Source organism: Mastigoproctus giganteus, chromosome 8 (assembly GCF_048544385.1).
Source record: "Mastigoproctus giganteus isolate SK-2022 chromosome 8, ASM4854438v1, whole genome shotgun sequence".
Lineage (NCBI taxonomy): Eukaryota > Metazoa > Arthropoda > Arachnida > Uropygi > Thelyphonidae > Mastigoproctus > Mastigoproctus giganteus.
In genome coordinates this window covers 44407600-44423869 of record NC_143582.1, presented here as the reverse complement: position 1 = coordinate 44423869, position 16270 = coordinate 44407600, and the positions used below count along the sequence as shown (strand labels likewise).

The 16270-nt window shown below is 35.7% G+C and overlaps 1 protein-coding gene across 2 annotated transcripts in view; it reads right to left on the bottom strand.

The window, feature by feature from the left end:
- Window positions 1–3120: 3120 nt before the first annotated feature.
- LOC150081498 (adenosine kinase-like) overlaps window positions 3121–16270 on the bottom strand; it is a 174350-nt gene continuing 161200 nt past the window's right edge. For both annotated transcript variants that reach the window (XM_090379332.1, XM_090379333.1), the window contains one exon: window positions 3121–4191. In XM_090379332.1, coding sequence (XP_090235458.1) covers window positions 4040–4191 — 152 coding nt within the window. In that variant the 3' untranslated portion in view covers window positions 3121–4039. The remainder of the gene's footprint in view (window positions 4192–16270) is intronic.

Sequence of the window (16270 nt, the reverse complement as noted above, 5' to 3'; positions counted from 1 at the left end):
ATATTGTTTTGTGCGAAACTGAAAGTGCAGGTGACATGTATGAAAAACTGAGAACAGCATATGGAGAGGATGCCATGGACACAATCTCAAGTGTTCCGTTGGCACAAGATATTTTCGGAGGGATGTGAAATGGTGGAAGATGAGATGTGCTGGACAGCCTACAACCACTATTATTGGTTGCTGGCCATCTGGCCAAGATAAATTTGCCAACAAAAAAAAGTTAACCGTTGAATATTAGAGAAAAAGGCGACTGAAATGTCCTGAATCAGGAAGCAAGAATTAAACCCTGGGGATAAGCACATGAAATAATTTATGATAACATTGATTTTTGGTGTATTTTTGGTGTATATTGCAACTGAGTGATCAGCAAAACAGTTGAGAAACTGAATAGCTGATAGGAACAGTGTGACTCTCTTAGATGACAAAGTGCAATTTCTCAAAGGGAGTTGAAAGTGCCCTTAAAATTAATGAATACAAAGCAAGTACTTGAACGGTGAATTAGCAATTAGATTATAAAAACTAATCTAATTGCTAATCAATGTCATCATAAATGGAGCCTGGCAAAAACCATATTGAAATCTGGATCTTATATTTAATTCTATCAAGAGATCAAAGATATTAGTGGTGGCAAATGATGTAAGGAATAGAGTTTATACAATATTAGCTATTAAAAAAAACTTGCCACATCACCTCTCCATCCATCTTCTGTAATAATTTGTCCAGTTCTTCCTAAAATTTATTCAAACTATCCACTTCCAAAAGATATATAGAAATATGCTCCAACAAGCAATTACCTGTTGGCTGAAGACATTCTGAACATCCTTCTTGAATTTAAATTTAAACCCCCCACATTTCATCATCACTCTTGCTCAGACAAGATCTGAGCAAAAGTGTGGATGCCATCAGCATTTACCTACCATTCAAATGTCAACCATATCAATCAAATAATCTCCTTGCACAGGCTGAATTTCTAGAAGTTACAATTTGCAGAACTGAAGTCTTTCTTGGAACATGCACTGTTTTGTCTCCCTCACTAATCTTATTGCTCTTCTTTGCATTCATTAAAAAAGTTCCACATTTTTCTTAAAATGAGTCTTCAACATCCATATGCCATACTAATTATGTAGCCTAACCATTGTCTTATATAACAGAATAATCACCACTTCATGGCAAACTCTCATTGCATATACACACTGCTCAGAGAACTTTGTGCCTGAGCGCACAGTAAATGCATTCTTTTTCATCTACCACCATGAGTGTGGTACCACACAGTTGGTATGTTATTCTGAGATTACTGCTACCCATACAAGTTGCTTGCATTTGTCAATAGTAAACTTCAATTGTCGCTTCTCAGCCCATCTGTCTAATTTTCCTAGATCTTGTTGCAGCAGCATAACCTGATTAAATTACTGTTATTACTGCAACTCAGTGGTTTGTGCAAGACACCACAAATACAGCTAATGTCATATTTGATTTTTTGCATCTTGTTTTTAGCCCTTGCATATTGTCACACTGGTATCCAGATCACAAATGTGGGTACTTTTTTCCACATCTGGGTCCAGACAAACCCAGAAAAGGTTTTTTGAAATAGAAGTTATTCTAGAGGAATAACTGCTGTAACTCATGGACTTGAGCATTTTTGTTCAGATGTGTCATGAGAATGAGGAGTGTCACTGCATCATTATAAACTTTTGTATGCCTTCAGGAACTTGTTCTTCAAAATGGAGGATGTACATTATGTGGTAAAATAAAAATGCTAAGAATCTGAGAATGAAAATTTCCTAATATCTGTAACAATTAGAGTTTCTTCGATGTGTTAACATTTCATACACCACTCTGTATAATACTGGCCATTTGTCACACCTAAAAAATATTTACCTGTATTAACTTCCACATTGTCTAGGGTGTCTTCTTAAGCAGGAAATAGTTTCATGTCCCTTCCCTGACAGGGCTAATGGAAAATTTAAGTCTGGTGACTCACTGGTTGGGGTTTACTAGTTTTATTCTTTTTATACCTTCCTAATGGTGTCTTTAGTCTTTTATGTACTTTTCCCCCCTCCCTCCCCTCTTTATCTGTTTATAATTTTTTTTTGCTTAGTGAAAACGAGTGGCCCTGAGTGAGTAGATCAATATCATTAACTCTTCTCTATTGTTTCTGTCCAAGTAGAGGTCGTCACATAGTTAAACACTTCTTTTCATCATAACTGCGTTGTTTTTCACTATCCAAAAGCTTCTCAAAATTCATAGCTCACTTATGCGAGAATTATCAGGGAAAAGAGAAATTCCAAATAATTTAAGGCCACAAACACTAAATCAGCGAACCCCAAGTGTATTTACATTACAGAACAGTGTCACAAAAGTATCTTACATTACCAAAAAAATCCAAGACCTTATACTGACAGGTAGTGTGCATCACAGCAATAACTGATTCTTCAATAGGAGGGAAGGTAAGAAAGCTACATATAATCACATTTTACAATTATACAAAGGGGGAAGAAGGGGACTGACACTGCAAGACAAGTTTTGTGCAATGTGTGATGTCAGCTGGAATACTATACACTGATCCACAGTGATTTTTTTCTTCCTAATGAATTTAGAAGGTATCAATTTGCAAGTGATAGTCAGATAATAATATGCAAAGAAAGTTGTTCATAAGAAAAATAACGACAGCTCACAAAGCAAAATATTGCAATTATTTTTGTATTTTAGCCATGCAGGATTTTCATGTATTTAAATGTCACAAGATTCTTGAAAAAGAGGATACGAATGATTTCATCTTTACAATATTCTTCACATAACACAAGCAAAATTAATAAATTTATATTTTCCTTGAAATATGTTAATTTCAAAGCGTTATTTAGTAAACATTGGGTTAATTTATTGTGTTAGAGTAATGCTGATGTTTTGCGCAATTAATGCCTCGCCAAACTTAATGGTAGAGATTGTGTTATGTTTTTATTTTATGTTGCCAACATTTTTCTAAAAAATAAGTATAATCAAATTTTTTATTTCATTAAAGTAAAAAGTAAAAGCAATGAATACTTTTTTGTGGAAAAAAAAAAAAAAAAAAAAACACACACTGAAAAATTTCATTGTTATTAAAAAAATTTGCAGGACTGAAATTAATAAGCATTACTACACAAAAAAAAGCACAATTCTAAAAAATCAAATATCAAAATTAAAATCAGGATTCTGTCACGGGACTGATATCATCTATGTTGCAAAAGTGGGTAATAACTACAGCCAGATTAAAACTGTGGATTCTAATTCCAGTATTGACATTACAGGATGTCAAGCTAAGATTTTTTGTTTATACACTGGCACAACCACCAAGTCAGTAGTTTACAAATAAATCAATCAATACAAATGTTAATCATATTTAGTAGTCATGGGCTTGAACTCCGGACCACTCTAAGAGCATGTGCTACTGCACTCGTGCTCCTGACCATTCGGCTAAGTCAGGCCTGAAATATTTATTTCACAGATAGCAGCAACTAGCTGTGGTTTATACTGACTTGAAAACTGCATTTATTTTGTGGATACCTTTGGTTTCTGTAATCTTTCAAGTTTTCATATTTCAAATATGCTTTTAGATTTGACATCACCTACTTATTTGTTTCACTACTGCCTAGAAAGACAGAACAAGCATAGTCATTTGGACCCTAGCAACAAAAGTGAATACAATTTTTAAAATGAAAATTACAGCTACCTACCTACTTAGTCACATGATGATCCAAATTATAAATGTCATATAATATTTATATATACATAAAAGAGATATATGTTAGTGCATCAGCACGCACACTAAAGAATACATTACTTACAAAATGATTTTACCAAAAAGTTGTCACAAAGCTATGGTATTAGACTTAAAGATATATTCTTCCAGTTTCAAAATGTGGCTAACTGTCAGGACTTTTTTTTTTTTTTTGCACATCATTTTCTTTTTCTTGTTGTAAAACCAACAAAGCTAAGATAATTATTATAAAGTGGCAAAAAAATGGGATGTTATGAATATACATGAGAACAACAAAGAAATTCACATAGTTTTAAAAAAAGTTAGCGATTCTATAAAATATGGCTTTTCTGGAAATGTGCATCCGGACTGATGAACAACTTCTTTTGCAAGAGCTATTCCACATCTGATACAACTCTCTAAATGTTTACCTTGAATATACTGTGCCAAGAATCCTGTGTCAAATAAAATAAAGAAATTAATATAGCAATATTTAGTTATCTATTCTTTGGGCAAACCTAACCTGAGCTTTAAGAGTCTATGATAAGGCTGCTGTCATGTGTGTTTAATCCTAAGGCTGTAATGTAGAATCATGGCCCTTGCTGCCAAAGATCCTTCGGGCAGTTTGCTCATTTACTGGAAGAATAACCCAAATTTCCTGGAGATAAAAACCATGCAATTCTTACCTGAGAAAAATCTGACAGTGAAAAATGCCCTTAATATTCCTACCATCTGAATGGGATTCAATATCAGGCTCTTTACATGTGGTATAGTGTGGTAAAACCGTGATCATAACCACCAATACTAGCTACAAAGGCAAGGCATACATGGAAGTTCCTACATAAAATTTAACCTCATGTCGATTAATATACAGGTAGTTATACTTTACGAGTTAATTCGTTCCTAGCACACGCTCGTAAAGCGGAAATATTTCCCGCTTTACGAGCTTTGCGTCCCATAGACGTAATGTTAAAACAGGATTTATGTTCTTGACAACAAAATTAGTCAGCTAATCAGTTTAGGCTTAAACACTGATTTATCCAAAGATATGAAAACATTGCATACAAAATCAAGCAAATTATAATAATAAAAATTATTTATGACTTATAAATGTTAAAAAAACATTTATTCTTCATAATCATCAACTAAATGCACACTCGTTGATCGCTCATTGTTGGTTTGTCTCGGCACTCGTTTTTGGTTTGTTGGAAGCAGAAGGAGTTGTCTTCTTCAGAAATGCATCAAGAGGCATGTTTTCAAGATAGTTTTCTCTTTTCTTTATATTCCCGATAGCATGCATAAGCATTTAAATCTGTAGCAACTTTTCTAGTACACTCCAAATTTGAATCTTGTGACTCAAAGATCTCAATTGCATTTTTTATGTGTTGAAAAAATTAGTCTAGCCCATTGAGCTTGAAGGAACGAACAGGGGTTCCAGCTGTTAAATCGTCTTCTTCCTCAGCATCTTCACATTTTGACATTTCAAAGAGGTCTTCACTTGTGAGCTCTCCATTGTGTGTTGTGTGCTTGAAGCAGATCAGTGACATCAGTTGTAGATGTGTCAAGCTGCAATAGTCTTATTTTGTGGAAAAAAAAATATTTTAACATTAGGATGGTGATGCTGCAGAAATGGTGGGTGGCCAGGTGCATTATCTAAATTCAGAATCGCCCAAAAAGGAATATTTTTATCTTCATAATATTGTTTTACTTCAGGCACAAAGTGATGCGAAAACCAATCTTGGAATAGTGAAGCAGTAGCTCAAGCTTTCTTATTGGATTTCCATATGACTGGAAGTGTAGCTTTCACAATTTCTTTAAGCGCCCTTGGATTTTCAGAATGATACACATGCAAGGATTTCAAATTTGCAGTTGCCAGCAGCATTACTACCAAGCAAATATGTTACGCAATTTTTTGAAACTTTAAAACTAGGCATCGAAGATTCTGCTTCTGCAATGTAACTTCTGGATGGCATGCACTTCCAAAAGAGCCCAGTTTCATCTACATTAAAAATTTGTGATGGCATGTAATCCTCCTCTTCTATAAATTCTAATTTTTTAGGAAATAAGTTTGCTGCTTTGGTATCAGCACTTGCAGATTCTCCTTGCACTTTAACATTATGCTAACCAGCTCTTTTTTTTTTTTTTTCCCCATAACAATCAAGCCATCCATTCCTCGCAGTGAAAGTTTGACAGTTGCCCCCTATTTTGTCTTTAAGCATTTAAAAAATGGATAAAGCTTTTGCACGAACAGTAATGTAGGTAACAGGCATATTCAATCATTGTGTTTGATCACTTATCCATGTAGTTAAAAGTTTCGCCATTTGAGGAATAATGCTGTCAACTGCTTTAGTACGTAACCATGTAGACTGCATGGATTGTGCATTTTTAACTTCCTTCAAATATTTTTCTTTGTCCTTTAAAATTGTATACATAGTTGAAGAGCTTAGCATTAGTAGTGGCATATGATGTAAGAAAGCAAGCTTATTCAGCATCAGCCAAAAAAAAAAAAAAAAAAGCTCCCATTTCACTCCTCTATTCGTTCCAAATACCTGTCCAGCTCAGCCTTAAATTTATTTAGGCTATCAACTTCCACAACAAAGGATGGAAGTCTGTTCCACCAACCAACTACCTGCTGGCTAAAGGCAAACTGCTGCACATCTATCCTACATCTGTCTTTCCTCAATTTGAATTTATGCCCTCTCAGGTTATTATTCTGAGCAAGAGGAAGAATCTCATCAGCATTAAGCATGCTCAAACCATTCAAGGCTTTATACACCTCAATCAGATCACCTCACAGGTGCCTAGTCTTCAGACACTAATTTGCAAGATTTAAGCCTTTCTTCATAAGAGCAATCCTTTGTTCCATTCACTAATCTTGTTGCCCTTCGCTGTACTCGTTCCAACAGTCCTACATCCTTCTTAAAATGAGGCCTCCAGACCTGTATACAGTATTCAAGGTGTGGCCTGACCATTGCCTTATACAAGGGGATATCACATCCTTATCCCTGCTAGAAAAATTCCTGTATATCATTGACAAGACATTATGAGCTACTTTTGCAGACCGTCTGCACTGCTCAGAAAACTTCATATCTGCTTGCACAATTACCCCCAGGTCCTTTTCGTTCTCTACCACTGTCAGTGAATTACCACAGAGTTGATACGTCACTCTGGGGTTACTGCTTCCCATATGTAGTACATTACATTTGTCTATGTTAAACTTCATTTGCCACCTCTCAGCCCATCTGCCCAACCTTTCCAGATCATGTTGCAGCAGCATAGCGTCAGTACTGTCCTTAACAACCCTGCCAACCTTTGTATCATCTGCAAACTTGGACATTAAGCTTGATATACCATCATCAATATCATTTATAAATACAGAAAACAACAATGGACACAACACTGAACTCTGAGGGACTCGACTAATAACATTAGTCAACGGCGAGCAGTGTCCATTGATTACCACTCTGTCTTCTCCCACTCAACCATCCCTTTATCCATAGCAGCAATTTACCTCCAATGCCACAGTGCTCCAATTTGTTCAGCAGTCTTCCATGTGCAACAGTATCAAAAGCCTTTCTAAGATCCAAATATATGATATCAAAGTTATTCCCTACATCCAGTTCCTTTGTGATTGCATCATAGTATCCAATCAAATTGGTCAGGCAGGACTTTCCCTTAACAAAACCACGCTGTGTCCCAGCTATAACTGAAGTCTTGTCTAGATGATCCCGCACTGCTTCTTTAACTAGTGGCTCCATTAATTTTCCTGGAACAGAAGTTAAACTAACAGGTCTATAATTACTTGTGTCACCCTTTGATCCTGCTTTCTGAACTGAAGTCACATTTGCACATCTCCAGTCTATGGGTACCTCCCCTGAGTCTAAAGAAGCTCTCATAATTATGGCTAAGGGTTTGTTTACTTCCTTTCCTGGCTCCTTTACTATAACTCGATAGATCCCATCCGCCCCGGGTGCCTTTTTTATGTTTATCTTCAACAATTTCTCCTCCACTTTCCTCACAGTTATTACAAAATCATAGGTAATATTTCGCACAAAGATCTTTAACAGTCATTCCAGCCGCATGCTTGTGTATGATATCATATTTTGTTTCCAATCTTCACTGTTTGTTTTTATTAACATCACTCTCCGTAGTAATACTTTGTTTTGGCATACTATACAATAATAAGGGGGATAATTATGAAATAAGAAAAGACAGCAAAAATGAAGAGAAACATGACCAATCTTTGTAACATCAGTGTGGTAACTGCATTACGTTATGTGAGTGAGTGAGGTGCTTTCGTCTGCACGAAGAAACAATCACAAGCACAGTATGATATGGATCCCCGCTTTATGACTGTTTAACAATTTACACTTTTTATTACCTTGGCAATTAACAGCATGCACAAATTGCAACTAACACGATACATGCAGAGTAAAAAAGTTTACAAAGTTTAATAAAAAAAAAAAAAAAGAAATGAAGAGAAGATTCTGAAAATTTGTTTTTTATATGATTGAAGATTTCATGGACAGGGAAACACATTTCACCATAATAACATAAAAATCCATACAATCCCAGCTATAGGTATTTTTGCAAATGCAATAACATGGGGTTTACTACCTGTTTATAATTAGCTTGCACTAACAGAAAAGTCCAATACACTGGAAAGTGCAAACTGTTTTTATTGTTTTATGGTTGTGACCTCCAGAAATGTGCTTTAGAAAAATATCACGAAGGTGCTCAAATTTGATTCCTACAACAGAACATATGATAATAATGAAAGGGTAGCGCATTTTAATGATTTGAATTGGTAACTAATACAATTTACATTATAAAAATGACCTTTTAGAGAGATAAATAGCTTAGTTATATAGCAGAAATTTTAACATCTGAGGTCGTGGAATGAATTAACAAAAAACAATGTGTTACTGGGTTCACATTACAATATTTTCACAACAGTGTCTCTGGAATGGATTAATATAGTAAAGCGAGAGTACACTGTATTGTATAGCTATGAGCGTGGTTTAAAATGCGGTATTTATGAATGTTTAACATTCATTTTTTGCAATTAATGTTCATATTTTCAATATTTTTGATATTTGACACTAAAAATAAAAAATAAAAAATTGTAAACTTGGGAACTCGTAAAGCAAGAACTGCCTGTACTTTTACTGACAGTTAATGAAAAACTGTAATGGACATAAATGAATTTAATAGCACTTTTATTCATAATATCACAGTGGATTTTAAATATCCCAAGGTAATAATATCTACCAATTGGGTGACTGTGTCCTCTTTAATATGCTGTTAGCTGCTTCTACTTTTCAAGCGACATTAAATGTGGCATACACAACTTTTTACTTTCACCAGACTTTTTTTTTTTTTTTAATGTAAATTGAACTTTTACAATTTTTAGATGATTCCGAATCTACACTCATGAGGGAAAACATTATGAGCAACTAAACAATAGCAAGTTGGGCTCACTTTCATCCAGTGTGACTAACTCCATGAGACTGTGGAAAGTGTCCTCGGGTATCGTGGATGTTCCACTGCAGCACACAAATGTTTGATGGGACTGACATTAGGGGAAATCCAACAGCCAGGGAAGCACACAAAATGAAATGACAAAAAGGCATGATCCTTGAACCATACCTGCACAATGCGGGCCTTGTGATATGGCATTGTTGGTTGAAAGAGGACAGTACCATATGGATACAATGTCATGACGTATGGGAAAACTTAGTCTAAAACATTGCTGAGGTAGGGTCTGGCAGTGAAGATGTGTTCAATGGGGATGAGAGGAAGCAGTGATGTCCATTAAAACATCCTTCAAACCAAAAGCTGGCCTGCCTTTGTCCAACCAAGTAGTCTGGTTGCAGCTGTTCACTGTCAAATAAGCACTCATCCCCAATGGTGACTGAGCTGGAACCTTGATTTATCACACCAAGCAACTCTTCCAGTCATCCGATGTCCAGGAACAGTGCTCCTATGCCCGCTGTAAGCAGAGGTGTCAATGATGCAAAAGCAATCACTGGATGGTGTGCTCTGGTTTAGTCTGCTGTTAACTGAGGGATCATGACCATCTGTTGTCCAGTAGCATGTACAAACGACTATTCACCTTAACTATCACCCAGTGGGGTCTACTGTCCTGGCATGTCTTTAGACCATTCCTGCCACACCTTCACTAGTGTGGCCCTCAAACAGCCAACAATGCTTGCAGTTGCTGAGATGCTGGCCCTACTTTCCTAGTGCTACAAATAACTCTGTCAGATCACTTTCCTTTTCTCCATTGTATGGGCTTCATACTGACAGGTACTGTGGAAGGAGTCCACTCATGGAGACAGGGGTGGTCAATGTTTTGGCTCATGAGTATATAATTGAGCTTAATCTATTACATTAATTTTGTTTTGCACAAAATGAAAAATATACTCCCTATAAGAAAACTATTGTATACATTCTGAAATTCAGCAGAGTATTAAGAGCAAATGGTAATGTTGAATGAGTAACGTCTTGTAGCAGACTTGTTACCCATTCAAGTTTGTATTCATAATGGATATATCCACAGTTGGATCTGAAATGTTAACAAGAATGTAATATTTAGTAAACTGAATGTAGCTTTTGTTAGAAATGGTTTAAAGTTTTTTGTATAATTTTCAATTTGGCATTTCAATAAACCATTTAAAATTGCATTTAAAAATATATGGTCAAGTGCCAAATTTTTAACAAATTTTTTAATTTCAGATTATAGTGAATTAAACTTGTTTGTATGGAACAGGCAACTGGAATTGAGGGTTACATGTTCCTACATGTATAGCAGAATCCCCTCCTTTAAGCTTATCATTGAGCTATTAATGAAAAATCTACATTCTGACTGCACATAACACCCAGTGGTATGATTAAACTATTTATGACAGCACAGAATGATCACTCCTTGGAACAGAAGGGAATGAATTTCCTAAGAGGCATGCTGAACTGCTTTGTATAAGTAGATCCAAGTCCAATACCAGATTGTTCTCCTCATCTTATGTTAACTGTTGTGTCTTCTATGATGTGGCTACAACTTCAACACCAATGTAATAATATAATAAATTTGAAAAACTGATTACTCTTACTGAGTAAACAGTCTGCACTGGAAGTACCAAAGTTCTTAGCTTTAGCTCGAAATAGCATATATTCACTGTGAGGTAACAGGATGAAGAGCTAAAAATCAGATTTGGACATTGTATTGTACTTCTATTGTTGGTGTTATCTCCTGTAATACTTAATTATGCAAAACAGTAGCAATCCAGAGTGAAATCTCAGGGCTCATGCCACCCACAGATCCACCAAATGCATAGGATTTTTGTATTTCCAATGAAATAATACAAACTCCAAATAAACTAAAACACCAATACTTCAATTACTAGAAAATATAATTCAGGATATGTCAATTAGGTGCACTATGACAAACATTGTAATGCCATTTTTTAAAAACTGATGCGTAGGAAAAAAAATAGTGGGTTTGGTAATCCATAAGGCAGGGAATAAAAACTACTCAATTTTCAGTCAGCAAAAATCACTTATATCAGTAATATCACTACTATAGTAACCATCCTCATTCTCAAAGACTCTTTAGGTTAGGTTAGCTTTGCCCTCAGTGTAATTATCATATACACACAAGATTATTTCTTTTGTGCATGTTATAAAATTATAAGAATATTACCATAACCTGTTGTACTTATATATATCTGATGCCATTCTCAGCAGTTAAAGAAGGGTGTTTAGTTTATGCAAAAAACCAATGCACTGTTTGTTTTCTGAACCTATCCAAGTATGTTTTGCCAGTTTTAGCATAGGCGAGGGTAAGGAAATTCAATGCATTTTTTCACAATTTAAAGTTGTTTGTGAAATAGGTATTTTTTATTTATTATTTTTTTAAATGTTAAACTATCAAATTTCAAGTGCCCACCAGAACTTTGATAAGCAGATTTGGCATAAAGTGTATATACCCTTCATACTGGCAAGAATGACTTCTGCAATCATTCTATCCTTGTATCTATAAAGCAGGAAGTTCTCAACATGAAAGAGGCTGTGATGGGCTGGCTTTTGAGAGAGGATTTCCAGTTTCAAAATATAAAGAAAGTGACAGATGATGGCAATGATTGCACCAATGATAGGTAATGTGATCTCACATTATTCAATTTGCACAAGTATTTTTATATACTGGTACTACTGCATTGCTCTCACACAATCTTAGATAGAGGATAGATGTTGTAATGTTGTCATGTAATATGATCATTAGTTCTGCACAAAACATCTGTTGTTGTTATGAGGGTTTCCTAGCACAAGTGCTACTCTGATCATACTGCACCTTTCAGGATAATTACAGTAACAGATGAGGACCGCAAAGGAATCATTCACACGCAGTCATACATTTGAATTTATTTTACGAAAGAAAAAAGTTCAGAAACATTCTCACTGTTGTCTATGATATGGGAAAGAAGTAGTAGTAGTGGGTACCAATAGTACCAACAGAGGTTCTTGTAGATCAGAGAGGAAGCTGAATGCAGGGCATTGAGCACTGTTGAAAAGGCACATTCAATAAGTATATGCTTTATTGTGAGCAGTGCTGAACAATGTGCACACTGTGGAGAATCATTTCCTGTTAGCAGAAATAGATGAGTGTGCCCTATTTGAGTTCTTGCTAGAATGACTTCTCTTCTATTTTTAGAAATGCTGGAGGTCCAAAATTGTGGTTCAGATTTCAGTTGAAACAGCTTGTTGTTTGCTTGCATTTTCCATAGGAGTGTCCATTGCTCAATGCATATGAGACATCTGTGCATCAAAATTATTATGTGTAAGATGCTCGTAGAGGACTGTAATGTGTCTGTATTTCACGTTTGTTTGGAATGGCAACAATCTTAGACCTTCCAATTTGTATGGCCATTCCAATGGCCCTGAAATTAACAAAACAAAGGGCCAGAGTTTTGAAATGAAAGATTCAGTGGTAGCAAATGAAAACTCCTTCTCTGCACATGGACAGCTGTAAGTGGCACTGTTAAAGCCACACTGTTTAAAGAAGTTCAACAGATTTGTATTAAGTTACATATATTAGAATTAACTTCTTTACTGGTGTAACTGGATATAAACAGTTATTGCTATTAAACTGTTCATGTGTAACCAAGAAAATGCAAGGTTGCTGGTTATACTTTACTTTAAGGTTCTCCAAAGGTCTATCAGCAAACTGCTTTTCTAGTATCTAGTTAGTGACTCCATCAGTGAATGCATAAATGAACTTTCCATAACCAAATCTAACCAAGTTAGATAATGTACACAGTGCATTGCATTTTGGATGCTTTTTCTTAAATGAAATGAAAGTCCACACGAGAAGCACGCAAAAGTTCAATAAATTACCGGTAAAAGTACTTTGATGTAACGGCATTTGTATTGTTGCTCGCTCAGTAAACATACAGTGGGTGTTATCGGTCAGGAGTAGAAATTGAATCCCATGGGAGATTGAAACTCTCCCGAAGTGGAGGGGGTAACCTGACCTTTTTTTCTTTAGAATCATTGGACTAGTGGATAAATTGTTTATTAAGAAAGAAAAAGGCAAAGGTAAAGGAAGCCCACACGAGAAGCACGGCAAACTTTTGAAAAAGTTTACCAGTGAAACTATGTTGAACATTTTTTATGACGCCAGAACTTCTAATATGACTCTGCTTGTGATTAAATTAGTTAATTCAATTAGTGATTCTAAAGAAAAAAGGTCAGTCAGGTTACCCCCCTCCACTTCGGGAGGGTTTCAAGCCCCCATGGGATTCAACTTCTACTCCAGAACGATAACACCATCTGTTTACCAAGCGAGCAACAATACAAATGCTGTTATGGCAAAGTACTTTTACTGGTAAATTTCATTGAACTTTTGCATGCATTTCGTGTAGTCTTTCTTTACCTTAGCCGAAATGAAATCTTTTTCAATGATTAATAGAAGTAAAAAATAAATACAGTTATCTCCTTAACAATTAAGTACTAAGATAACTTTATAGACCACTTAATAAAACTCTGTAGCTTTACAATCTATAAACTAATTAGTTTAATCACAAATGTATAATATTTATTACTGTGAAGTAATAAATTTACCTTCAAGTCTCTCTCTCCAAAACAAAAGTACCACCACATTCATGCCATAACATTTTAAATAGTAACACAACAAGTTTCATGCAGTTTCAGGTCTTGAAATTAAAGTTATGTGAATGAGGTAAGATGGACAAGATAAAAAAAAAAAGAAAAGAAAAAAAAAAAAGTCACCGTGCAGTTATCTAATATTTGGAAAAAAGGGGCTAACACTAAAGGCAATTCATGAATATATGGTTACTAACATTGTAGGAGGATGCTTCATCCTATTCCATGGTTAAAAATTCCTGCATGTGGGCAGGAGAATTTAAACAAGGGAGGGAGACTCTCAGTGAGCAATCAGAGAGAAAACTGGGTACCCAATTACAAAACAGTTGGCAAACCAAAAGATGGAAGCTTATTTAGGAGACCTTTATGCCGAACATGATCAAAAAAAAAACTTTGAAATGTCAAGAGCAACTGCTTGAGTTTCAAACTTTTCCACTGAATTTGTCCACAGAGGGGTAACATAAGCCAGAATAGCACTAATGGAACAACAATGATAGAATTCATACTGGTGATCATCGATCACATGGATAGTTTCTAGACATTTTAAGAGTTGGTGGTTAATTGATTTCTCCATTACTTTATAAAGAGTAAAAGTAAGTGCAATGGGACAACAATTGCATGGGAGTAATTTTTCATCCTTTTTAGGAACTGGCTGGATATGAGCAAACTTCCAAGCAAAAGGGAAACACCTGTGGAATAAAGTGCAAAAAGGCAACATAGAACAGGAGTAAGCTCAGGAGCACAGGTTTTGAGAACATGTGGAGAAATACCATCAGGACTGGGTGTTTTCCTGGCCTCAAGAACTGTTAAGTTCTTCTGATATCCTTTTGACAGAAGATCACAGGAGGCATTGAATGGAGTGTACTGGGAATGGTGGGAGGTGGTTTATCAAGATCATCAATATACAAGTTAGTTGTTTTAAGATTTTATGGTGCATTAGCGTCTAAGGCTATAATGCACCATTAGTAGAAAGTAAAATGGTAGGTCAGCTTTATCTTTAGCTGAGGTGGCAACAGAACCAACTGGGTTTTGGAGAAGTGGGAATAATGATGGAAAAAGGTTGGGGGCAATAGCTTTGTGAAAAGACCAGAATGCTTTACAACTGTTGCAAGCTTCACTGTAGGCAGAAAATGACCCTGAAGATTTTGGATACAAGCCATATGCAACATTCTTATCTTGAACATCCTTAGCACATTTATTGGAAAACCAAGGTTTAGATAAAGGGTGAGATTTTAAGGTGGAGTATGGAATAAAGTATTTCATTCCTACAAGAATAATTTCGCCGACACAATCTCACAGACACTGACATCAGAAGATTTGAAATAGTAATCTGACCAATAAAAATAATAAATCTCGCAGATTATTCCATTTTGCATTCTTGTAATACCAAACAACACAAGTTTGAGAATGGCCACAAGAAAAAGGCTCCACTGGAGAAGAGATCATCATCAAGTTATGATCTGAGATACTTAGAATACCACTCACCTTGACCACGTAATTGGAATGGTTGTTATAAGAAAAAAGATCAAAAATATTAGTTAGGTAAATAAACAGCCTGTGCAAAGTCATTAGTAATTGCAAAAGTCTCAGCACTTTGACCAGCTGGGTCGGCATGACTAGTAAATGGAAGTCAGCTGGTGTTGTGAACATTAAAATACCAAGGAATATTACTTTACTGTTAGGAAAGAGAAAGTAAAGTTTCAAAGAAAGGAAGTTGAAGTTTTTCAAGTTTGTTAGTGGATTTGGGAGAATGATAGAGGCAACAGATGTATGTTTGTTTGTTTGTTATTTGGTTTTTAGGAGCATTAGCAACCAAGGCCATATTGCTCCGGGGATATGCGGTGGTCATTCCCCGACCTTTCCGCATCCTCCGTATTTTGGGGGTCACGGGCTCAAACCCCGGTCTAATCAATAAGCGTGTGCTACGCACTGCTACTCCTGCTCACCTGGCTACAGAGGCGCCGCAACAGATGAATCTGACAGATTGGGATAGAGAGATTTTAAGCCAGAGAAGAGTGAAAATAGAAGGTTCTATATAATTGAGTCTATGACAAGGAATATCAGAGCAGACATATGCACAAGTACCACTTTTGAAGCAAAAGGAATCATGCAGTGATTAATTAGGATTTTGTCAGAAAAAGTATGTCGGGTTTGGCTGACTAAGTGGAAATGGACATCACAGACTATGTATATTTGTGAAATGAACAAGGTGTTTGGGAAGTTTTAGATCTTTTTGCAGATAAGTTTGTTCTATTAATCTGACTATTCATGATGTATTAAGTACTAAGAAAAGGTAAGGAGAGCATGGTGTATGAAATAATGAATTTTTTGGATATGGTATACACATGACAAGAATATACTCAGCTCCTTGACATA